This window comes from Trachemys scripta, chromosome 1 (genome assembly GCF_013100865.1).
Source record: "Trachemys scripta elegans isolate TJP31775 chromosome 1, CAS_Tse_1.0, whole genome shotgun sequence".
Classification (NCBI taxonomy): Eukaryota; Metazoa; Chordata; order Testudines; family Emydidae; genus Trachemys; species Trachemys scripta.
The window spans coordinates 322,608,616-322,634,395 of record NC_048298.1 but is presented as its reverse complement, the minus strand read 5'-3'; the positions used below and the strand labels follow the sequence as shown (position 1 = coordinate 322,634,395).

General features: G+C 40.4%; 1 protein-coding gene across 1 annotated transcript in view; it reads right to left on the bottom strand.

The window, feature by feature from the left end:
- Window positions 1-759: 759 nt before the first annotated feature.
- LOC117871233 (metabotropic glutamate receptor 5-like) overlaps window positions 760-25,780 on the bottom strand; it is a 156,378-nt gene continuing 131,357 nt past the window's right edge. The window contains exon 3 of the mRNA XM_034758992.1: window positions 760-1,070. Within this exon, the coding sequence (XP_034614883.1) occupies window positions 817-1,070 (254 nt within the window). The 3' untranslated portion in view covers window positions 760-816. The remainder of the gene's footprint in view (window positions 1,071-25,780) is intronic.

Sequence of the window (25,780 nt, the reverse complement as noted above, 5' to 3'; positions counted from 1 at the left end):
ATGCTCGCCTTTCCAATTGCACTTCCTTGGAGGGAAAGCATGTCATAGTCAAGTGACTGTTCTGAGACCCCTTCATGTAGCCTGGCACACCCGCCTTCCAGCCCCAAGGTCCATTAGTTTATGTGGAATGTGTGGCAAATACACAGAGGCACACTGCACATACAGCAGTCACCTTTCCTCTTTGTGCAATCACCATAGTCTCATTTCCTGCTTGATTAATGCAGCTAATATTTTCCTCTCTCCCTTTTCCATGCAGATGGAAGTGAGTGTTTGAGCCAGGATGCCTGACCACCAGATCATATGAAAGAACAGCTGAATACTTTCTTTAGAACAATGCTAATGGAACAGCACTACCACCAAAGGAAAATATTCATAAATAATCTCTCCATTTTGAAGAGACTTATTTCATTTCCACACAAAGACTAGACCAGCTGTGTCTTAAAACATTCAGATCAGCCATAGTTTTAGTTATTAATGGGATCATATTTATATGCATTTTAAAATGATGTAGCAAAGAACAAGGATAACATACATCAGAAATAATTATCTATATATTACAGCCATTCTTGGAAAAACTGTATTATGCAGCAATACCTTCCAAACAGGGACTCTGTGTACAGTGTAATGTATACACACAAACCTCTCTGGTCTCTATATCATAGGTGACAAAGATTCTGCTAAAATGATATCCTGAATTTCAGGAAACACACACACAGTACATAACTTGTGTGCGTGTGCTTATGCATGCACAAGCATGTGCACATGACCCAGTTGTACTATGCATATCAGTGAACGCCTATGATTATACAGGGTTACTCACCTGCCTAGAAGCAAAAACTCTCCAGCCAGACCCAAGCGCCTCATGGCCATTAGCAGCCCTCTCACAGTCATGCCCTCACAGAAGCAGGCAACCACTCTTGCCTTGGGCAGGTGGCTCCTTAGCTTTTTCAACAGCTTGTCAAAACTCTGTTCGCCAGCATTGCTATAGATCTTGTAGGAATGGGCAATGCAGATCCCCTCCTTGGCCGACATATCTTTGAAGGCTTCCATTCCACTCTCACCATAGTTTCCTAAATGGAAACAAAAGAAACCCACAAACTGTAAATACATAGATTCAAATTTCAAGGTTTTCCATATTAGAAAATAAAAAAAATCAGGTTACATGCTTTGGTATTTTAATGGTGCTCACATCACTGACACTAACAAGGTACCATTAAGAAATATTCTTTTAAAGAGAGAACACAATGCTTACAACAAAATGTTTATAAATCACAGAACTAACCTAACCCTTCAAAGTCTGCTAAATTGACTGAATTAACTCAGTTGCTTTGAGGTTTTTGGCAGTTTTTAGAAGGTAAAAATAAGTGTTCAGAACTAATTGTTTGTTTGTTGTCTTCCTGCTTTAAAATATTCTGAATGTTAAAAAAGACTAAGTAGCAAAAAAAAGTGACTTTGTACATAATGCAATCTGAAGCATACCAGTATTTTAAACATGCTAATAATGTGTGCGTGGCGCAAGTAATCCTCCTTTTCTGCGCATCTCTAGAGAAAAAGTGGTAAAACAGAAGACACAGGGGTCATGGTAAGTTAAAATGCTGTTTTTCATTTTTGGTTTTTTATTAAAGTAGAAACGTAAACCCAAACCAGAATAGAAGAACTTTCATGCTTTCTCCGATGCTGCCCCTCACGCACAGGAGAAGCTCCTTGTAAACATTCACAAAACCCCTCATTGTCTCTTTCAAATCCTTCCTTAAAACATTCCTTTCCTAAACTTGACAACGATTTGTTGTCCTGAGACTGAGGCCTAACATGCCGACCAATATTGTCTCATTGTTTCCTTGTCTCTCTGCCTGTATTCACCTGTTGCCCCTTGTTTTTGATAGCAAGCGCTTTGGAGCAGGGACCATCTCTTTGTTATCTGTTTGAATGGCACCTAGCACAATGGCATTCAGGTCCATGACTGGAACTACGAGGCACCACCACAATACAAATAAGAAGAAGATAGTGAAGCCTGGTCTACACTGGCTGGGGGGGGATTGGTCTAAGTTACACGACTTCAGCTATGTGAATAATTAGCTGAAGTTGACGTACTTAGATCGACTTACCGTGGTGTCTTCTCTATGGTGAGTCAACTGCTGCCACTCCCCCGTCGACTCTGCTAGCGCCTCTCGCTGAGCCAGAGTACAGGAGTCGACAGGAGAGTGCTCAGGGATCAATTTATCACGTCTAGACTAAACACGATAAATCGATCCCTGCTGGATTGATCGCTGCCCGCCAATCCGGCCAGTAGTGAAGACATACCCTTAGAGACCAGGAAAGTGAGACTACCGCTGGGAACCGCTGATCCTCAATTCATCTGTGTTGGCACCTCGGGGAAAGAAGCTCTAACCAGGTGCAGACTTTACAGCATATCAACATAATACAGGAATATACTAAAATAGTGACAATGGAAAGATATCACGTTGAGTGGTTAGAGCTGGATCCAGGAATTTGGACTCGTGAGTTTTACTTCTAGCTCTGCCTCTGTCTAGCTTTACAACTTTGGGCAAGTCATTCCAGCCCTCTGCAACTCAGCTAACACATCTATGAAATAAACATCATTTGTATTATGGTAGATTCTCAAGGCCTATTGTGATAGGCACCATAAATAAACATAATAAGAGACTGGCTCCAGCTTGAAGAGCATTCACTCTAAATAGACAACACAGACAAAGGGTAAGAGAAAGGAAGTATTTTACACAAAGAGAAATGAGGCATAGAGAGATTAAGTAACTTGTGTGTGAAAGGTCATACTGTCAGTTTGTGGCAGAGCCAGGATCTCAACCTAGACCTCCTGGTTTATAGTCTAGAGTTTTAACCACAAAACTACCCTCTCTCCCATATTAGAATTAAAACTAGTCCAAAATCAGAAGTTCTCCCTGATTCAAATCTGGATGAACAATCAAATCATCATCAATTCTCACAAAACAGAAAGTTCAAAAATTGTTTGATTTGGGAATGTTACAATGTGTCATTTTGGCTTAGTTCAATGTCAGTTTGTTTTCCTCTAAGCTGCTGTGGTGTCTCATGGAGCTGGAGCTTGCATGTCTCATGACCCATTCTAATCTATAAGCCTGGCTCCTGAGCCAGAATACATCTCCCATGATGTGCCATGGTCATGTGGCTCACGTGAGGCAATGCATCAGTTCATCCAGAGGCTAAGACTGCAGTACATCATGGGAAAAGTAGTCCTGCCAGGGAACCCAGCCAATAGAGTAAATGGAGGTATTAGGTACTCGAACTACAACTCCCATGAGGTCCTGCAGCACTTCAGTCCAACACAAACTAATGGCTAATGGTCCCAAAATGAGACATCAAGTTGGTTTGGGAAAAAAAGTATATTTTCTTTTGATTTTCCCAACAGAAAATTCAAAAATTATCAGCAAAATCATAATTTGTTAATGGGAAATTTTGATTTTGCAGAAACTGCATTTCCATTAAAAAAAACTTTTCAGTGGAAAATTTCCATCCAGTTGTAATTCACCTACAGAACCGGATCTTTTCAAGATGTAAAACACTGAACTCCTCAGATGAAAGTGTAAGTACAAACTATTACCTTGAGGCTTGCTCTAAAACTGAGGATAGATTTAACTACAATGCAGCATTTTTAATAATATATGGAGATATACCCATCTCATAGAACTGGAAGGGACTTTGAAAGGTCATCAAGTCCAGTCCCCTGCCTTCACTAGCAGGACCAATTTTTTTGCCCCAGATCCCTAAATGGCCCCCTCAAGGATTGAACTCAGAACTCTGGGTTTAGCATACCAATGCTCAAACCACTGAGCTATCCCTCCCCCCAAACTCAGATGTCTCAATGAACGTCCCAATCATTGACTCTTTTATAGTCAAATACAATTAGGTCACAGATGTACTGGTCATATAATATTTCAAGTTCTTGTAATTTTATTACACCATAGAGTAAGTGGTGTGTAAAGGAGTGGACTCACCCCTGCAGCGCCTCCTGCTGGTCATCCATGGGAATTAGCTCATCCCAGCTCCAGAGCGCCCTCTGCAGGCCGGTGATCCACCTTATCACTGGCCCCCGTGTCCCTCCCAGGACCCCAGTGCCCCTTTCTCTGGGTGCTGCCCCCTGGCAGTACCCCCACAGTTCTGGATCTTCCCCTCCCCAGGGAGCCCCCCCCCCCACTTGTACAGCTACTGCCAGTCATCATATAGCCCCATACCCCGGGGGAGATTGCAGTATCAGCCTACTCATCACTGGCAAGGTTGGGTTTGAATCCTGCTGCCTTGGCCTATACCTGGGCTGCCCTATGCAGCCCCCAGTACCCCTTGGCCTTCCGCTAGGCCGCAGCCTGGGGCTTTCCGGGCTGGAGCTCCCCAGCCTTTCCCCAGCCCTGCTCCACTTAGGTATTCTGTCTCTAGCTCCCTGCAGCCAGGCCCATCTCTCTCTACAGCTAGAGAGAAACTGTATTGAGAGCCTGGCTCCCAGCCTGTTATATAAGGCCAGCTGAGGCCTGATTGGGGCATGGCCCAGCTGCGGCTGCTTCCCCAATCAGCCCATCTTTTAGAGCTGAAGCCCTTTCCAGGGCTGCTTTTACCCTTCAGGGCAGGAGCGGGTGTCCACCCCACTACATGGTGCCTATAATAAAATGAAAGAAAGTGCTTCAAAATAATGAGGCCACTTACCAAATTATGCAGATTTTCAGTATTCGGAAGAAAAACATCCTGATACTCTAACTCTGAAAGTGACTGAGTTTCCAAGTTGGGAAAACTCTAGCTGCGCGGTATGAGCTTGAGGAAGATTCAACAAAAACAGAATGCAGCTTTGCATCAAGGTACTTGTACAAATCCACTTGTCATAATCGTTGCTGATTAAACTACTTAATTAATTATTCATAGAGATTCCCCGGTTGCGGAGTACTTTTGATGAGGTATGTATCTTTAATTTTAGCTATACTGTAATGGTAATGAACACTCTTTGGTGGAAAAATAATCATTACTGTTAGATTCCCTTATATCACAAAAACAAATTAGTCTGAATTTCCTTAAAGCCATGTTTCTCCTCCAGGAAAAACAAAACAAAACAGTAAAGGCAGAAAATGTTGTAGGAGGCTATGTGAAGTTTTCATCAAGAGTTTCTGCCACACATTTCCCTCAAGGGGAATGGAGCCTGAGATTGGGGAGTTCATGAAAGGGGAGATGCTTGATAAGGCTTCTCAAAGAAACCAGATTTTATTCATATTCTGTGTAGGCTTGGAAGGATTAGATTTTTATTGGTAAATGTCGATTTCACCCTAAACACTCAAACCAATGAAAAAATATTTCTATCAATAATAATCTAAATTTACAGATAGACAAAATAAGAAAATGTGGCTTGAGAACTTCTTAGAGTTTGATTTAAGGATATTTACTTTGTATATTTTAACATGTGATGTTGACAATGTGTTCTTTAATGGTTAGAAAGCTTTAACTGTTTGAATCTCAGCATCTACTGTCATTAAATAATTATTGTCTGACCCCACTTGCTGTTCCTCCAACAACTGTGAAAAATTAAGTTGCTGAAAATAAAATAAATGCTTAAACCCCATAATTTTGTGCAACTATGAAATTTGAAATTGATATAAGTTTTAAAAATGCTTAAAATTAAACGTTGATAATATTGATATTATCCATTGAAATTATGTAAAAAAAATGAAATGTGGTATCTATGTTGTGGTAGTAATATAGGGCCACAACCAGGTTGGCCCCGTTGTACTAAGCTGCAACTGGGTTGCCGAGGCAGCGCTCCCTTATGGCCCCTCAAAGTGCAAATTACCCAGTTACGGGTCCCTGTCAGTTGGGTGCCACTCTTCATGGGTCTGCCGCCATAATGCCGTAAGCCCTCCGCCTATGATACACTTAAGTCCCACCCCTTCTGGGGCATTAGAGTCCAAAATTAAAGGAAACTTGTGAACTTCAAACCAGGGTCATCCAAGGATTCGTCAGCAGGACCCCACCCTTCTACTCAGGGCTCGTCTCTGTGTAGCCAGTCCCCTTTGTCGGTCTTCCTGGGTCCAATCCCCCCATCCACCAGGAGGCTCACCCAGATAGCAAACTGTCTCCAGTTCTTGGCTAGAGACAGACTTCCCTCACTGAGGTGGAAACAGGGCTCTGCTCTGCCTTCCTGGTCAGCCCCTAACTGAGCTGGGCCTCTTCCATTTAAATCCCCTCTCCGCTCCTGACAACTGTTGTAGGTGAAGCAGGGTTGGGGCAACCGTGCCCACAGGCCCTCATTAACCACCTTCCTACCAGTGTGGGGCCTATCTGCCCTATCACGTAGGCTCTGTCCAAAACATACAAAAATGATAATTCCTTTTCCAAAGAGCCTACAAATTAAAAAGATAAGATGTAAATAGATGAGTGCCACAAACTAGTGGACTGGGATGGGAGAGGCAGGGTTAGAAGGTGTGCACAATTCTTAGCCAATCATTAACAATGATCAAAACTTGTCCCAGGTAAGAAATAGAAAGGAGAAGTTGATTTACTGTTATTTTGTTTCACCATTTACGTATGTATGGGCTTGTCTACACTTACCGGAGGATCGATGCTGTGTCGATCGATGCATCGATGGTCGATTAACGGGTCTTCACTAGACCCGTTAAATTGACTGCCAATCGCTCTCCTGTTGACTCCTGTACTCCACCTGATCGAGAAGAGTAAGGGGAGTCGACGGGACAGCATCTCCTGTCGACGTTGCATAGCGCGGTCCCCGCGAGAAGTAGATCTACACTACGTCGATTTGAGTTACACTTTGTAGACAAGGCCTAAGACTCACCAAACCACACCTAGAGATGAATCTGCAATGAGAAACTAGTGATTTATGTTCAAACTCTGCCCCCCCCCAAGCAGTTTCTTCATTAGAGCACTTAATAAGTATGAATTTATATTGTAGCTGACTCTACACTAGAATGGGGGCCAGATTTTCACTGGGTGCTGATCTGTTTTGAAAATGTGGCCAGAAGTGATTGCTGAGGACGTTTGAAAGTCTGGCCCTTTTTTAATGTGAATAAATGAAAGCTGAGCTCTTGAATATCTGCTCCCGTATGTCTCAACATGTATAAATAAATCATGTATTACATCATCTGCTAATGACTTAGCCCTACCTCTGATTTACCAATTGGTTCAATATCAGGTACGTGCATTACCACCTATGTTATAACTATAACCACCTGCTAGCTCAGCTTCAGCTGGATCAGTACTAGTAACTATTAAGAAGCTTAAAAAGAACAGATTGTGCTTTTTTCTTTCTCCCCCCTCTGCCCAGGATGAAAGTGAATGTAGTACAGTCTATAATACTTGGATCTGATAGAAAGGGGTCTGGCAAATTACTTTCTACTCCTACTATTCCTTCTGCCCAGCAATTGAGCCAATTAAACCCTCTTAATACAAACCTCTGAGATCTAATCTGCATTATAAGGCAAAAGCAACAAGGGTTTTAGTCTAAAAATAATAAACAAAATACACTGACATCTGCTTCTATCAGATTAGAGGATACCAATACAAGATAATAAAGAGAGGCTCCACAGCTGACTGAAATACTATGCTGAGAGAATTTTGGTAGAGCCACAAAAATTGTTTTATTGCTTTTTGTCCTAATCTGTAAATGCAAATTGTTATCAAACATCTGTTCCATTCTGAAATGAGGCTTAATGCATGGGAACTAAAAAGGAGGCCATTTGGAGAACTTTAAGATATAAAATTGATACAGATGTTGGGGAGAAGTCAAATCACCGTAGAGTGTAATTTTATAGGAAAACAGAACTGTCAGTCAAAAATGAAGAAATGTATTGCATCATTTATTTAGCTAGTGATAATCCTACCTGACATGGGGAGGCTATTTCTTTAATCAAGAAGCGCTACCCTTGATTTTGATAGGTTGGGAGAGATCCTAGTAGAGATTTTCAAAGCAGAACAGCAGATTTAGCCAAGCATCTTGGACTAAAATTCACTGGCTTCCATGAGAGTTAACAAGGTACAGCATCTTGCAGGAGGTATTCGAAGAGCTGAATATGTATAATGATTTATATATAACTTGGAGCAATGGGAAGAAATTATTAAAATGCAACATGCTGTTGATTATCAGGACAATCTTCCTGAAAGTCAAGGGTAATAGGATGTAGAACAGTCTCCCAAAGCGAAATGGGAGAAACCAGTGATGCAGTTGTAAAACAAAATAAAACAAAAAAGTGGTAAAATTACCTTAACTAAATTCCATATTCCCCAAATGAGAAGTGGGTAAACTCAGTTTACCCAAGTTTACTCTTGACTACACAGCTGTTAGAAACCTCATCATTTGTGACATTTAAAACTAGACTGGGGAAATCACTAGAAAATGTACCAGTGCTCTACTGGGTTTCTTCTTGCATGATTCTATGACTTTTCTTAGGTTTGGCCATTGCTAATAGTAAGGACTGGACCAGATTTATAAAGGGATCTAAAGAGGCAGATGGGATTACAAAAGCGCCTAACTCACACTGAATGTCAGGAAACTCAATAGGAATTAGGTATCTCAACTGCTTAGGTGCTTTTGAAAATCCCACTAGGCACCTATCTTGATCTTTAGGTGCCCAAATATCTTGGCAAATCTGGACCTTATTCCTTGTTTTAGGCTTTGTAGATATAGATATAGATAGATAGATATAGATATATTCTTAATTTGCATGGAAACATATTATTGTGTTAAACGTTTAACCAGCTTCATTTTCAGCAGTAGTACTATATATGATCAGATAAACATTCTGAAATGTAACTAACTCATCAGCAGCTCTCAGGACAAATAATGTAAGAGGTTTTCTTGACTCAGTGACTAATCTCTCCTTTGGAGAGGTGAAATCAATTGGCTCAGATTAAATCCAGCAAGCATATTATGTTAGTTCTCAAGATCCAATAAATCCCTACAGATATTCTCTTCCCTGTCTCCTCACAATAGCTACCACCCGGAGAGGTAAAGGGATATTTGGACTAATTAATAGGGATGGATCCAATTAACTAAAAGGATCAAAGGTGATTAATACTAAAAACATGGGGAGGAGCAAATGGGACTGTCCTTTGGAAAGGCTATCCGGTGAACAAGATGATCTGCAACTATGGTTGCCAACCTTCCAGGATTGTCCTGGAGTTAAAAAATAATCTTTAATTTAAATCGTCTTGTGCAGATCAAAATGTTTACTTTGGTTAAAAACTGAAACATTTCGTTATTTCAACTATTTACAAATTTTAAATTATGTGATATAAAAAAAATTGAAACGGCATCATTTCAAGATGTAAAATTGTTATTGAAATGCCTTTTTTCCATTTTTATGTAGAAATAAACTTTCTTGAAACCGAAAATGTTTCCACAGAACATTTTACTTTCAACTAACCAGGATTTTCATAGAGGAAAAACTTCCCACTGTAATATTTCCAATAAACTCTAATGGAAATGCTGATCTTCTCCATCTCCTGACATCGGAATTGCTCTAAACCAGGGGTGGTCAACCTGAGCTTGAGAAGGAGTCAGAATTTACCAATGTACATTGCCAAAGAGCCACAGTAATACGTCAACAGCCCTCTATCAGACCCCCCGCCCTCACTCCCAGCGACTCCCGCCCACTGGCAGCCTCGCCAATCAGCACCTCCCCCTCAGCTCCCCATCAGCTGTTCCGTGGCATGCAGGAGGCTCTGTGGGGGGGTGGGAGGGGATGAGGGAGGGCACGGCAGGCTCAAGGGAGGGGGCGGGAAGAGGTGGATTGGGTGCAGGGCCTGTGGCAGAGCCAGGGGTTGAGCAGTGAGCACCTCCCGGCACATTGGAAAGTTGGCACCTGTAGCTCCAGCCCCAGAGTCGGTGCCTATACAAGGAGCTGCATATTACCTTCTGAAGAGCCGCATGTGGCTCCGGAGCCACAGGTTGGCCACCCTTGCTCTAAACCTAGATATTGTCTAAACCTGGGTATTTTCAAGGTTTTTTGAGCTCTCTCCTGTGAGAGGCTTCAGTCACTGGCAGTTTTTTGGTTTGGATTTTTTTTCCTGAAGAGATTCTCTGAAGGCTCATGTCACCCTGGACATAGGACCAAATGCTGCTTAGCTACACTGGTGTAAATCTGGAGCAATTCCATTGGACTCCCTCCGGATTTATACCCGCATAATTGAGAGAAGAATCAGGCCCTCCCTGTTTATCCTCTGGTGCACTTCAGCTTTTTGAACTCAGCCCTGAATTGTGACACTGGCAGAGTTTTCTCTTCATAGGGCTGCCGCAGAGGAAGCCACTTGGTTCTGTGTGGTGTGGAAGCTTTAGAAACTGGGGATTACCAGGCTGCCTAGTCAAAGTAATGCGCATTCGGGGGAGGGGGGAATCATTCATTTGTTTAAATCTTTGCTTAATTCTATCTAATTAATTGTAACAAATTAGAGTTGGCCTCCCTTCCTGTTGGTTACTTGGACAGGCTGTGCCATGGAGATGCATCTATTTCAAAGGCTTTCACTCCCTCAGCAGAACTGAGCAGCCACGGCAATGGAATGGTACTTTGAAGAAGCAACTGCATAAACGGGCTAGCAGCTAGAGCTGGGCTCTAACAGAGCACAAATAACTAGGGAGAAACAGAGGGCAACATAGAATCATAGAATATCAGGGTTGGGAGGGACCTCAGGAGGTCATCTAGTCCAACCCCCTGCTCAAAGCAGGACCAGTCCCCAACTAAATCAGTATCCCTACTTGAATTCATTTGAGAGATCTACCTACAACATCCCCAACTCAAACCTTGTATATTTACTGAAAACCACAAATAGGTGGAAAGAGAATACATTCTAATGCATAAAGTAGGGGATGGGAGCTGAGAAACCAGGGTTTTATTCCCAACTCTGCCTCTGACCTGCTCTGTGCCTCGGTTCCCTCTACCACTCTTAGTGGGATCTTTCTATTAGATTGTAAGCTCTTTGGAACAGAGATAATCTCTTACTATGTGTTTGTACAGCACAGTGGGACCACCATCTCAGCTGAGGACTCAGAGCACTAACGTAACAATAATAAATAAAAGGATAGATCAGCATGAAATAGGGGTAAGTTATTAGAATTGGGCAGAAAAGGGTTTTCCTGTCTCACAAACATCTTCAAGATTTAGACAAATAAATTCTGTCCCAAATTAGGGCAAAGTCAAAATCTCAAACATTTTTGCAAGCTGGCAATCCAAATAAAAAAAATGGTTCAGATCAATTTGGTTTTGTTTTGATAATTTCAAAATGTTTTGTTTCAGTTTTGACCATTTTAAAATCTTATCTTTTTGGGTCATAATTAGCTTAAATTTAAAAAGAAATAGTGATTCTGAACAGGAAATCTGCAATTGATCAATTAAAAACAGTTGACGCAAAACGTTTACAGTTACTAAACATTTTTGTCAAAATATTTTTCAAGTTGAGAAATTTGTTGAAACCCAACCCTTTCGTTAAAGTTTCTGTAATTGTCATTTTCCTGTGAAAAAAATCTCATTGAAAAATTCCCAACCATCTCTACTAGTTATTCTTAGTTTTTAATGATTATTATTGTCACTTGTTAATTAAAATATTTCATATTTTTAATTGAGTAACTACATCACATACACTATACAAAATACAATACATGAATCTTGACATTCAAATTTAGTTAACTAAATTAAATACATCTGCCCATTATCTCCTTTGGTGATGAGACATCCTTTTGGGGAAATTGCACATCTTTTTTAGGCTACTTTAAATGAATAAAGTCTTTCCCCCATTAGGAAACTCTGACCAAATTCCACAGTTTAATGCATCTAACTTGTCTCCTTTTAAAACTGTCACTTCCCAGCTTAAAAACTGAAATGGAAAGTCTCATTAAAATACTCCTGTTTATTGAGAATCCCCAGAGCAGAACTTAGTGAGAATTCCCAGAGAAGTCTTGTCAATAGCTTTCCTTGTAGACTGGTCACCTTTGATCCACTTTATGAACTAGCTCTAACTACAGCTCTGTAATTCCCTTCTGCCCTGAATAATGGTTGAAGTCCTCCATGGTGCTAACGTCTAGTACAAGACTTCAAGCATGATACCTATTGCAGAAACATGATGGCGTCTCAGATTGCTTTCCTTGTTTATAGTCTAAAGATATTAACAATTGTCTGCACTTTCCGTTTGTGTCTGCCCTGCAATCAGGAGGTGTGACTGCAGCACAGGTAGACGTACCTGAGCCAAGCTAGTTTTAATCTAGCTAGACTAACGCTCGCTTGGGTAACAATAGCAGTGATACTGTGGTGATGGGCGGATGTATAAACCTCTAAGGATATTTTCACCCTGCAGTCCAAGCTGAGACTGGAGTATGTGTAGATGTATCAAGCTGCCTTACATCTCCAACTACAATACTGTATTAGTGAAGCTTCAACAGCATGGGTGGCAGAACAGGCTACACAAACCTGCCTGGGACCCTGGATATGTACTCAAGTGACTAGCCCATGCTATCGTCCATGCTGCCATTGTTTCTAATGATTTTTATTAAACTGTGTGAAACCAATTACTCCACTCATATTTATCAAACAAGGCTTGTCTATGGCTTGTAATTTGTTTCTTTAAATGGGAGATTTAAATAGGGGCACTTAAATAGGGTGTCATCCCTCTTATGGCGGAAAGTCTTTGTCAAAGAGGAAAGTTTTGTAGTATTTCCTAATTGTGGCCGGACTCTGGATTTGGCTATTCTCTTCTGGAATATATCCTCTAAACTCAGAACACTTTGTCCCTAGCTGTTGCATCCTTCTCTCCTGGATTTTGTGATCTGTCTTGTTCCACAGGAGAGCAATGGTTCATCGACTGGAATTTGGTCTGTAATATAGCTGGAGCTTGGTCCATTACTTGCTTTCTATCTCAGTGAAAATCAGCTCCCTTCACAGGCAAGTTACTTTGTGTCCACAGAGTGTTGCAGACTGGAACACGGACACCTGTCACATTCACTTATATTATTCATAGAGCTGGTCGGGAATTTTCCATCAGAAAACTATTCTGACAGAAAATGCCATTTCCACAAAACCAAATGTTTCCATAGAAACATCTTACTTTTGCCTAAATTTGGAAAATCAAAATTAAGTATTTTGTTTTGGGTCCATTTAACACAATTCAGAATATTTCATTTTGTTAAATGACCCAAAATGTTTCATTTCAAATCAGTTCAATACAATATTAAACTCCATTTCCCTATCAGTGCATTGCCTTATGGGAGCTGTAATTTGAATCCCCTACTCTATATGGGCCAAGCTCCCTGAAAGACTGTATCCCATAACGCAATGTGGATTTCCCTCTGACCAAGATTTGTGTGGTGCATTGCAGTTACATCCTGGGAGATGTGGTCCAGCCAGGGATTTTGGGGGCATCACGCTCCCAAACTACAACCCCCACAAGGCAATATGCCATTATGGGAAAATGCTACTTAATATTGGAATGACTCAAAACTAAGCAGTCTGGTTCATTTCAACAAACAAACAAAACATTTTAATTTCAGGAATGTCAAAATATTCTGTTTCAGTCAAAAATGTCAAAATGGAATGCTTCAACATTTCCAAATTGAATTATTTTGGAATTTTTGTTTTGTGAAAAATTTTGAAATTTCAACTTTTTGTCCGAATTTGCCATGAAAACAGAAGTTGAAATATTGGCATTTACTGTGGGATGGAAATTCCAAATTTTGCTCAGCTCCAATTGTTAGTTCTTAACTTTTTTTAGTACCTTGTGGCTTTTATATATCTAGCGTACTCGGGTGCCCTCATTACTGTAGAATCTGAGCATCAAACCTGCTTGAATCGCTTTGAGTCATGTTCACGTTTGCTTATTTGTGTTAATGGCTGAATCGTATTTATTATATCTATAGTCATACTAAATGTCTATTTTAAGTAACATCTGAGACTATTAAAGCTATTGTAGAAGGTGACGAGGACTCCCCATGTTAAAACAGAGAAAATGTTAATTTTATGTTTAACTAATTATATACAATTTTATTTAATGTGTTCATTTTGGGCAAGTTTGGGTTTGATTATTCTCCTGATTTGATTTGTATGAGGATTGGTAATGCAGTGAGGTCTCATAGGAGTCTGCACATATCTAGAGCGACAACTGGACGGTAAAGTTGCACTTGCTTGAATTTCACAGAAGTGTTTAACAAAAGATTTTGAAAGAGTTAATATGAAGAATCTTGGGAGATATTACTGGTGATTAAGAAAAATTGTGGAGGAAGACATTTCTTTTATAAAGAGAACCTATGCTGTCTGGCCAGCAACTTGACTGAATGTTGAAAGGGTGCTGGGTTAGTTTTGACAAAGTTGTCTCAGGTCCAGAATGGGATTTCTGGTCAAAACACACACCAAAATAGCCCCGAAGATCAGGCATTTTGAGTTAGGCAGAGCAGGGACTTGAATCAGGCTCTCACATCCCAGATGAGTGTCCAAGCCATTAGGCTACCAGCTGTTCTGGGCTGGGACGTGGTTTCTCTCTCACTCACACTCTCTCGCAGCTTTGACAAAACAGCATATTTCAATGAAAAAATATTCAGATGAAAATGCTCTGATCAGCTCTAGTTTTGACCACTAGGGCCTGCACTCCAATCTGTTACCTACAGGCAAAAGGCCTGGCGGATTAAAATTAATCCCACTTCATTCTATTTTGGAACAGCATATATTAATATTGTTTTCTCTTTTCCATTCATTTAGTTATTGTGTCATATATCTTTAAGCACAAACATTCTCTCCAGGAACAAAACCCCAGAACAAAAATGCCAAGGGCTGCCACTCCTGGGGGAGAGGGGGGAAGGGGGCAGCAATCAAGGGAACTGATCTACATTTTCCTGATCATATATTCCAGTCGGCATCACACTGCACGTAGCAGCATTGTAAGATCAGTTTTGACACTTGGCGTGGCAGATTAATGAATGCTCAAGGCACTTGCGAAGATGGATCAATATCTACTATGCTCATTTAGCCAGATCTAACCAACAACTACCATTTTCATTGTCATTGACTCCCAGGATAGTACTGACACCAAAACAGAGGTGCTCTAGGCCAGTTTTACTGCTTTATTTCTTGCCACTTGCAGCACCAGCCCTCGAAGGAAAGCCATTCGACAAAATATTTACAGACAGCAGCACAGCAGACAGGTTTTGCCCGTGGGTGCATAAAAGATTAATGCTGTTTTTCAGAAAACTTAGGCCTCTCCTGAAAAAGTATGTGATGCAAAAGCCTTTTGTCCACATAGCAGATGGCTGAAATGACCATCAGAATTGATACTCTTTTAGCCTCTGAAATGCTTGAGAGAAGATGAGATGATAGTTTCATATGACATGCTTAACTGTCATCTGTAAATTTAACATCTTCATTAATGATCTCAAAGATGGAGTAAACAGCATGTTAATGAAACTTGCAGATGACACTAAATGCCGAGAATGCCAATTAGGACAGAGAGTTAATACAATGGAGTAACATTGGGTAGAAAGTTTAAAAGCCCTAAATTCCACATATAAAACTGCAACTAAAACATCTGGGGGAAATAATCCAAGATTTATTTATTGTCAATATGTAAGGGACACCTGGAGTAGCAGAAATTAGGGATTACAGGGGACATAACTTTGCAATGAAATATGGCTCGACAAAATGCCCATTGGCACAGCAGGGTGCATCTTGGCATGAAGAAGGAATATAAGAGTCCCTTTCTATATACTGAAAGAATGAACTAAGTAGAACTTTGCTAAGTTACAAATAAGAATGGGGCAGGGAATATGATAATGGCCTACAAATATTTGAAGGCTGTAAGCACCAAGCAGAGAGAAGAATGATTTAGAATGGAAAATAGGTATGTAATCAGAAGTAACTGAATGGATGGAGGATAGAAAGAAAGAAGAAAATATATAGAAATGTAGGTAAAAAGAAAAAAAATATCCCAACCATAACGTATCACGTTGTGGAATAGTCTCCTGAGTGAAGTGACAGACCTTTTATCACATGGGACTTCTAAAGCTAGACTACAGAAAACACTTCAAAATATAGTGGAAGGGAAATCCTGTCTTTCCTGCAAAGGAAACAGATCAGCAACAGTTCTGGAGCAGAAAATGTAATCCACAGTCTTCAGGAAATAATCTTAACCAAAAGCATTTCCATTAAAAACATATTTCTTAACTGCTAGTCATCTGGGGGATTGTAAACTATTTCTGCAGTTAAGAGGAGATGCCGAAGTGAGAATCTTGATTCTCAGTGAAGTGAGAATCTTGATTCCAAACATGATTATTTTTCTACACCGGTTGCAACAGCAAAATTTCAGTCCTATTTGGCTGCCAACTGTGTTTGTCTGGAGTGAGAGGCAGCAAGTTGCTTAAACATCATTATGTGGAGTTCATAGAGTTCCCAATTATATGAAATACAAGAACAAAGAGATCTAGTGAGTTAAGCACAATCTGTTACATGGAATTGAAAAGGGCAATGAAGCATCACTACAAGTATTTGAAATTTATTTCCAAAATAAAAAAAAAAGTGATAATCACTAACAAGAGACCAAGCCAATCTGCAAAAGAGAAAAATTATTCTTCCCCAGCCTGAAAAACTTGAGCACAAAGAAAATTTACAAGAGTGTTACTTAGATTTGAGGTAGGGACCATCTTTTTATTCTGTGTTTGTACAGTGCCTAGCACCACTCAGAGATCATCATTAAAAAGTCAACGTTATCCCCCAAATGCACACAATTATTGCCTACTTCAAGCAGAGTTTAAACAATCAATGGTGTGGTAACACTGTGTGGTAACTGTTGGCAAAAGCTGAGCTTAATGGCAACATCTGTGTGCGTGTATATGTAATCCGCACACCTTCTGGGTGTGGTGTTCTGTCCCATCTAGTGGCACCAAGACCACTTAGAGAGATTATGAGTCTGCACTACAGCCTTAGCTAACAGCCAGGGGGCTTTTAGCTCATGCGGTAGAGCAGGAGTTCTCAAACTGGGGGTCGGGACCCCTCCGGTAGTCACAAGGTCATTACATGGGGGGTCGTGAACTGTCAACCTCCACCCGAAACCCCGCTTGCCTCCACCATTTATAATGCTGTTAAATATATTAAACGGTGTGTTTAACTTACTAGGGGGGGGTCACACTCAGAGGCTTGCGATGTGAAAGGAGTTGCCAGTAAAAAAGTTTGAGACCCACAGAGGCTCATGCACTAAGCTCCCGAGGTCCCCGGTTCGATCCCGCCCGCCAATGACCAGAGTCTGTCAGTGTTACTTATATATATACACACACACACAGCACTAATTTTCACCAGAAAAATACATCAAGGTTAGCTACTTCATTGTGGGCTGACATTGACCCACAGCATTGAGGTAGAAGGAGTTAACGTGCATCTTCACTGGAGAAAAGGTTGACACGTACATCGAAGTAGGCTACATTGAGGCAGCTAGCATTGATTTATTTTCCCATTGTGGGGGCACAGGCTGTGCTACAAAAGATTTCTCCTCCATTCATCTCTAACACTCTTTCACAGCTTTATTGTCAGCCTTATTTGTTCAAGACCACTGGCTTGCAAGGCTCTTGACACCATTATGGACCTGGTTAGACACCTGATGTCGAGTTTAATACAAACATCCATCATCAGTGAAGCTTCTTCATTGCAAAATGTCACTTACACAAACCTCTAGGGTGAATTCCAGAAAAGCCATTTTGTGAGAGGCAGCTCCAGAGATGATCTATTGCCTTTGAATTCTGTCTAGAAAGAAGTTACAATTCTGCCTCGGACTCCTGCCCTAGATTATATTCCATCTGAATTTTCTATCAGCAATTATACACAGGGGAGGATGCTCTTCTAATGAAAATATATACTAGAAACACTGGGTTGACTCCAGATATTCAGTGTGATCATAAAAAAATCAAGCCATACCATAGCACCCTGGTCCTGATGCAGGGTTAAACTCAATGTTTTTATAAGTCTGTCACCTTATGAGGTTAGTTTTATATTAATAAAGGAGGCACAGACATGGAAAGAGAAGAAAAAGAGAAGATGGGAGAGAGGAGGTTTGCAATTATTTATATACCTTATTAAAGGTGTGGCACTTTATACCACAGTCAGAGTAACTCACCACCCTTGTCTACCTACTGCCTATTCCCGCCTCTATTTTTCCATTCATTTTCCATTTTCCATTTTTGTGAGAGGCGGCTCCAGAGATGATCTATTGTCTTTGAATTCTGTCTAGAAAGAAGTTACAATTCTGCCTCGGACTCCTGCCCTAGATTATATTCCATCTGAATGGCTTTTAGCTGTAGGTAGGTGGTTACCAGTTAGATATCTATATGCTTCACTGATGCACCTTTGAATATTATTAGCATTGCAGTAGCCCCTAGAGGCTCCAGCTGAGGTCACAGCACCATTTTGTGCTAGACACTGTATAGACCCTGCTCTGAACAGCTTATAATCTAAATAGACAAGAAAGAAAGGTCTTTATACCAGAAGCTGATCTAACCTTAGTTTTGGAGAGGCACCACCGCTCCCTGACTTGTAGACTGCCATGGTCTAAGAATGCTGTAGAGCAATGATTCTCAACCAGGGGCACACATATCATAGAATCATAGAATCTCAGGGTTGGAAGGGACCTCAGGAGGTCATCTAGTCCAACCCCCTGCTCAAAGCAGGACCAATTCCCAGCTAAATCATCCCAGCCAGGGCTTTGTCAAGCCTGACCTTAAAAACCTCTAAGGAAGGAGATTCCACCACCTCCCTAGGTAACCCATTCCAGTGCTTCACCACCCTCCTAGTGAAAAAGTTTTTCCTAATATCCAACCTAAACCTCCCCAACTGCAACTTGAGACCATTACTCCTTGTTCTGTCATCTGCCACCACTGAGCGCAGTCTAGATCCATCCTCTTTGGAACCCCCTTTCAGGTAGCTGAAAGCAGCTATCAAATCCCCCCTCATTCTTCTCTTCTGCAGACTATATCCCTGTGGGTACATGGAGGTCTTCCAGGGGTTACATCAGCTTATCTAGATATTTGCCTAGTTTTACAACAGACTACATAAAAAGCACTAGCGCAGTCAGTACAAACTAAAATTTCATACAATGACTTGTTGATACTGCTCTATATACTAAGCACTGAAATGTAAGTACAATAGCTATATTCCAATTGATCTATTTTATAATTATATTGTAAAAAATGAGAAAGGAAACAATTTGTCAGTACTAGTGTGCTGTGACACTTTTGTATTTTTATGTCTGATTTTGTAAGCAAGTAGTTTTTAAGTGAGGTGAAACTTGTGGGTCCACAAGACAAATCAAGCTCCTGAAAGGGGTACAGTAGTCTGGAAAGGTTGAGAGCTACTGCTGTAGAGGAACTGCTCTCCCCCACAACTGAGCTGCTTATTGGTCTTTTATCTCACCACCTGGAAAGCAGCTAGTTAGGGACTGGTAGAGCTATGCCTGACTTCCTTAAAGGAGCCATCCCACCCAGTGGTTTTGGAAAATCTGTCCCTATATATGTCTCTGAGCACATTGTTTTCTATTGGCAGGTTGCAATTTAGGGGGAAAAAACATAAAGGGCCTTCTACAAGTAATAGAGGACCGAGAAATTCATTTAATCACAGCCTGTTTTAGGAATTTTAGGCCCCGATCTAAAGATGTGAATGATTTATTATGGAGTGGCTGGTAGCCTCTCCATTGGTGAGATTGCAACCAAGGTCTCACAATAAGTCAGATTTTGATCTCATAACTCAAATGAAAATCAAACCCTCGTAGTGGGAATTGTTTGAGTAAGTTTCACTGGCAACTAGGATTTGTTCTGGGCATTTTCAATAAATTGAGCAAGGACTGCCTTAGATTAGAAGACTTTAAAATTGCTTTCCTCTTTGACTTTTTCGAGGCATCTAACTTTTGTTTTCTCCCTTTTTCCAGCCCAATGAAATCACATTATAGATTAAAATTCAAGACATATGTTGGTTTTATTGATTGTATCCATGTAAATGTCATTGTTATTTTTTTAATTCACCTACAGAGCTTTGAGACCATAGTGATACATACTTTATAAAAGCAGAAAGATTAAAAGAGGATTCGATTTTTGACACTGACTCATGCAATAAGCTGTCTTCAAGGACAAGAAGAGTAAACTGTTTAAGAAATTCCCATTATCTGATAATCAGACAATTATCTGAAATCGAGGCTGATGGAGAAAACATGCTGACAAACTATATCTCCTCCAACAGGCCATGTCAACAATTAAATCTTTGATATTTACCCATAGTGGGACTTGAGTTGTTCACAGGACTTGTGAAAGCCCTTTACACAGAATTTCACTCTCAAGGTACAAAGACACTGGTGTTGATATATTGCCTGTACACAGTGCACAGTCACTGACAAGTCTTTTTGACAAAGCAAAGCAAAGACACTGGGAGTGACGTACTGTCTGTTGGCTGTACAATTTGCTTCAAAGAATCTTCCCCCCCAAAATATCAAAGTTAGTAAAGGAATATGGACTACTTACACACCCTTCATTTAATAAATTGACGACCCTTCCAACCTATTTATTTTCCATTTTAAAAGCTTTCTATTCATTTACCTGAACAATTTTTTTTTTAAATAAAGCTGTTAAAACAATTCCTGGGAAATTTAAACCCCCAGAAACTTCACTGCAAAACCAGCTGATGTTGCTACGTAATAACATAGTTTTCCAAAAAACTAGCTCTTAGGCAAGGAAATTCAGAGATTTTCAGGCCAGAAAGGATCGCTGGATTATTTGTTCTGATCACCTGTATATCCCAGGCTATACCTCACTACTGCTGTATTAAGCCTGATAACCTGTACTTACTAAACCAGATCTTCCAGATAGGCAACCAAGAGATGGAGAATCCACCACTTACTTCCCTTGGTAGCTTGTTCCAGTGGTTAATCACACTCACTGTTAAATGAACGTTTACCTCAGATCTAACCCTGTCCATATAATAAACCAACATTTACTTACCATTTTCAAAGAAATGCAAATAATAGGTCTGGTGGGTGTGGATTTGACAAGCTTAGTTATAAAGGCTTATTGGACCACGTCTGCTTTTTTAATTGCCCAGTCTGCTTTAATGAAGTGTTTGGTAAAAAGACACAATGTGGAATTTGATGTTATGAAACATATTAACATTTCAAACTGGGCATAGCTAGCCACTGAAAACTGTAGAGTTGACTGCTCAAATGTAACAAGAATTAATGCCCACAATGTGCAGGTATCATAGTGTGTTAACCTTAGTGTGAAATAGATTTGAGTTTAAGTAATGATGCTCTCAACTGGACTGATTCCAAAATTAGCCCAGAAAACAGAATGATTTCTTATCCAGAGCCAGATAGTTGGTCACTGCCTTGAACACATGCTCCCTATGGAATGTAGCCTGTGAAAGGAGGAACACTAGTTAATCAGATACAAAGCTGTGTGTAATAATTCTGTGCCATAGATTTCCAATTTATTATCAGCAGCTTTAATTTGCTGACAAATATGTTTCAGGAGAGATTTACACTTGGTTTTTTGGTACATACAAGAAGAGCTTCTTTGCATAGCCACATAGCCCCATGGCATGTGGAATGGTTTGTAATTTTGAAGGGCATGCGAATAATGTGGGTAATTTTAACCAAAAGTTATAATAGGCCAATATAAATTAGCCTCATAAATGAAAACAATGTTATCATGGTCCTTAAGCTTCAAACCTCTGCAGTGATGCCCACTGCCCGAAAGTGACAGAATCTGCATGTAAGTAAAATGTTTAGAATGTATCATCTCCCATATGGATAACACTCTAGGTGATGATACACTTTGCTCGTAGGTATGGTCCCTTGATAAGGCTTATCCACAGTATGCTGCTTTTCCTCTCTATAGAAGCAATTGATATCAGTACTCAGTTATTATATGAATCATCCACATTGGGAGCTGTGACTAGTATCCTTGTCCTTCAGCTACAAAACCAAACAGCTTTCTAATCTAAGCTAAAGGAAACTGCTTTTTTCCCCACCAGAATAGCTCTCTATTCAACCCTCTGAGCTTGCCACTAGACATCAGCTACCTATCCTATGCACAGGCGCACACTCACACACACAGAGATCCAGCAGTATATTACAATGTGACAATGTTATATCATGAACAAACTGTAAAACTTCAGGATGATTCTGTTCAATCTGATCTCTACTCTGAAAATCTCATAAATACAAACTTTCCCATGAGATCTTGCAGCATAAAGTTTGGATAAAACTGGACTACTAGAATTATCTGGAAACGAAGAACCTCATGCTTCAAAGCGTAAGCTGACAGACCTGATGTAGTCAGAAAGAAATCTCATTTTATCAGCCCCTTACAAGGATATGCACATTTGGCTAAAAGTATTATGGGGTTTCTTCTCCTTCCTCTAAAGTTTAGAGGCTAAACCATTGATGATTACTGGTGGCAGGATGGCAAACAAGACTGAGCAGTGGTTGGATCTAGCACAGAAAACCTTGTGCAGAAGCGTAAAAGCAAAAAAATGTAAAATAAGAACATTAATATATTAGAACCTTAAGAAAGTTCAATTCGCTTTACTACATGAAGATTTGGGTCAATATTATTTGCTGTAACCTAGGTTTGACTTGTCTCTAGCTGATCATGTCAATGTCAGATACTCTACTGTAGTGGTAGGCAACCTATGGCACGTGTGCCGAAGGCGGCACGCGAGCTGATTTTCAGTGGCACTCACAATGCCTGGGTCCTGGCCACCGGTCCGGGGGCTCTGCATTTTAATTTAATTTTGAACGAAGCTTCTTAAACATTTTAAAAACCTTATTTACTTTACATACAACAATAGTTTAGTTCTATATTATAGACTTATAGAAAGAGACCTTCTAAAAACTTTAAAATGTATGACTGGCACGCAAAACCTTAAATTAGAGTGAATAAATGAAGATTCGGCACACTACTTATGAAAGATTGCCGACCCCTGCTCTACTGTGTCTTTACCTGCTGTTTTGTTATTAGTATTTGTTTGTATTAGAGCGTCACATAAAGACTCCCCACTGCGCTATGTACTGTGCAAACAAGTGAAATATAGTTTCAGTCTAAGAGAGCCCACACTGTAGGATTATGACAAGATGCAACAGATGGAAGAAACAGACAAAAGTCTGAGTGGGAGGGATGAAGAAACAGTAAAAGATGAGCATGTTTTGCAAAATAATCAGCATTTCTTTGCAGCATTTTCCCGGAAGCTCAAGTCACGATCTAAGATCCAAAGGTGTTAGCTGTTGGACAAAGAAAAGAAGACAATCCCTGCCTTGAAGGTCTGAGACTTTTTTGCACAATATAATATTCTTGGTACTTTATACCTTTCTTAAACAAATATTTTTCAAACACTGTCAATCTCGTTCAGTTTAGAATACATCTCATAACTCCAGTATTTAGAGTCGCAAAGGAATTCGAGAGGGGATTACTTATGCAGACTAATATTTCAGGTGGTTTCATCTGATTTCTTACTCATTCTTATATACAGCAACCTACTGTCCTGCAATTCTCTCTTATCTTCAGCCTTACAGATCCAAGCCTAGATGACCTCCTGAGGTCCCTTCCAAACCTGATATTCTGTGATTCTAAGCCCAGTGAAATCTCTATACTATTTAAATAAAAATCTAGCCTGGAGAATCATGCTCATTTAAAAGGTTATAGATTCATAAATTGTAAGGCCAGAGGGGACCATTGAGATCATCTAGTCTGACTTCCTGCATAACACAGCCCATAGAATTTCTACAAATTAATTCCTGTTTAAATGAGAGCATATCTGTTAGAAAAACAGCCAATCTTGATTTTAAAAGTGCCAGTGATGGAGAATCCACCACGCCCTTTGTTAAATTGATGGTTACTTAACCTCACTGTTAAAAATTGACATCTTATTTCCAGTCTGAATTTGTCTAGCTTCAACTTCCAGACATTAGATTTTGTTATACCTTTGTCGGCTAGATTTATAGGGTACATCTACATTGCAAAAAACCCACCATCGCAGCGACTCTCAGAGCCCAAGTCAGTTGACCCGGGTGCTGAGACTTGCTGTCGCAGTGTAGATGTACCCATAGATTCCGAGGCCAGAAGGGACCATTATGATTATCTAATCTGATCTCCTGTATAACACAGACTATATAAAGAACAGGAGTACTTGTGGCACCTTAGAGACTAACAAATTGATTAGAGCATAAGCTTTCGTGGACTACAGCCCACTTCTTCGGATGCATATAGAGTGGAACATATATATTGAAGCGATATATATACACAGATACAGAGAGCATGAACAGGTGGGAGTTGTCTTACCAACTCTGAGAGGCCAATTAAGTAAGAGAAAAAAACTTTTGAAGTGATAATCAGGATAGCCCAGTACAGACAGTTTGATAAGAAGTGTGAGAATACTTACAAGGGGAGATAGATTCAATATTTGTAATGGCTCAGCCATTCCCAGTCCTTATTCAATCCTGAGTTGATTGTATCTAGTTTGCATATCAATTCCAGCTCAGTAGTCTCTCGTTGGAGTCTGCTGAGCGGTCCATTTCCTGGACACTACTGTGCTAATAAGCGATGGTCACATAAATAGTACCCTATACTGGAAACCTACTGACCGCTACACTTACCTACATGCCTCCAGCTTCCATCCAGGACACACCACATGATCCATTGTCTACAGCCAAGCTCTAAGATATAACCGCATTTGCTCCAATCCCTCAGATAGAGACAAGCACCTACAAGATCTCTATCAAGCATTCTTAAAACTACAATACCCACCTGCTGAAGTGAAAAAACAGATTGACAGAGCCAGATGAGTACCCAGAAGTCACCTCCTACAAGACAGGCCCAACAACGAAAATAACAGAACACCACACTGTCACCTTCAGCCCCCAAATAAAACCTCTCCAGCGCATCATCAGAGATCTACAACCTATCCTGAAAGATGATCCTTTACTCTCACAGATCTTGGGAGACAGACCTGTCCTCGCTTACAGACAACCCCCCAACCTAAAGCAAATACTCACCAGCAACCACACATCATTGACCCAGGAACCTATCCTTGCAACAAAGCCCGATGCCAACTCTGTCCACATATCTATTCAAGTGACATCATCACAGGACCTAATCACATCAGCAATACCATCAGGGGCTCGTTCACCTGCACATCTACCAATGTGATATATGCCATCATGTGCCAGCAATGCCCCTCTGCCATGTACATTGGCCAAACCGGACAGTCTCTACGCAAAAGAATTAATGGACACAAATCTGACATCAGGAATCATAATACTCAAAAGTAGGAGAACACTTTAACCTGTCTGGCCATTCAATGACAGACCTGCGGATGGCTATCTTACAACAGAAAAACTTCAAAAACAGACTCCAACGAGAGACTGCTGAGCTGGAATTGATATGCAAACTAGACACAATCAACTCAGGATTGAATAAGGACTGGGAATGGCTGAGCCATTACAAACATTGAATCTATCTCCCCTTGTAAGTCTTCTCACACTTCTTATCAAACTGTCTGTACTGGGCTAGCTTGATTATCACTTCAAAAGTTTTTTTTCTCTTACTTAATTGGCCTCTCAGAGTTGGTAAGACAACTCCCACCTGTTCATGCTCTCTGTCTGTGTGTATATAGATCTCCTCAATATATGTTCCACTCTATATGCATCCGAAGAAGTGGGCTGTAGCCCACGAAAGCTTATGCTCTAATAAATGTTAGTCTCTAAGGTGCCACAAGTACTCCTGTTCTTTTTGTGGATACAGACTAAC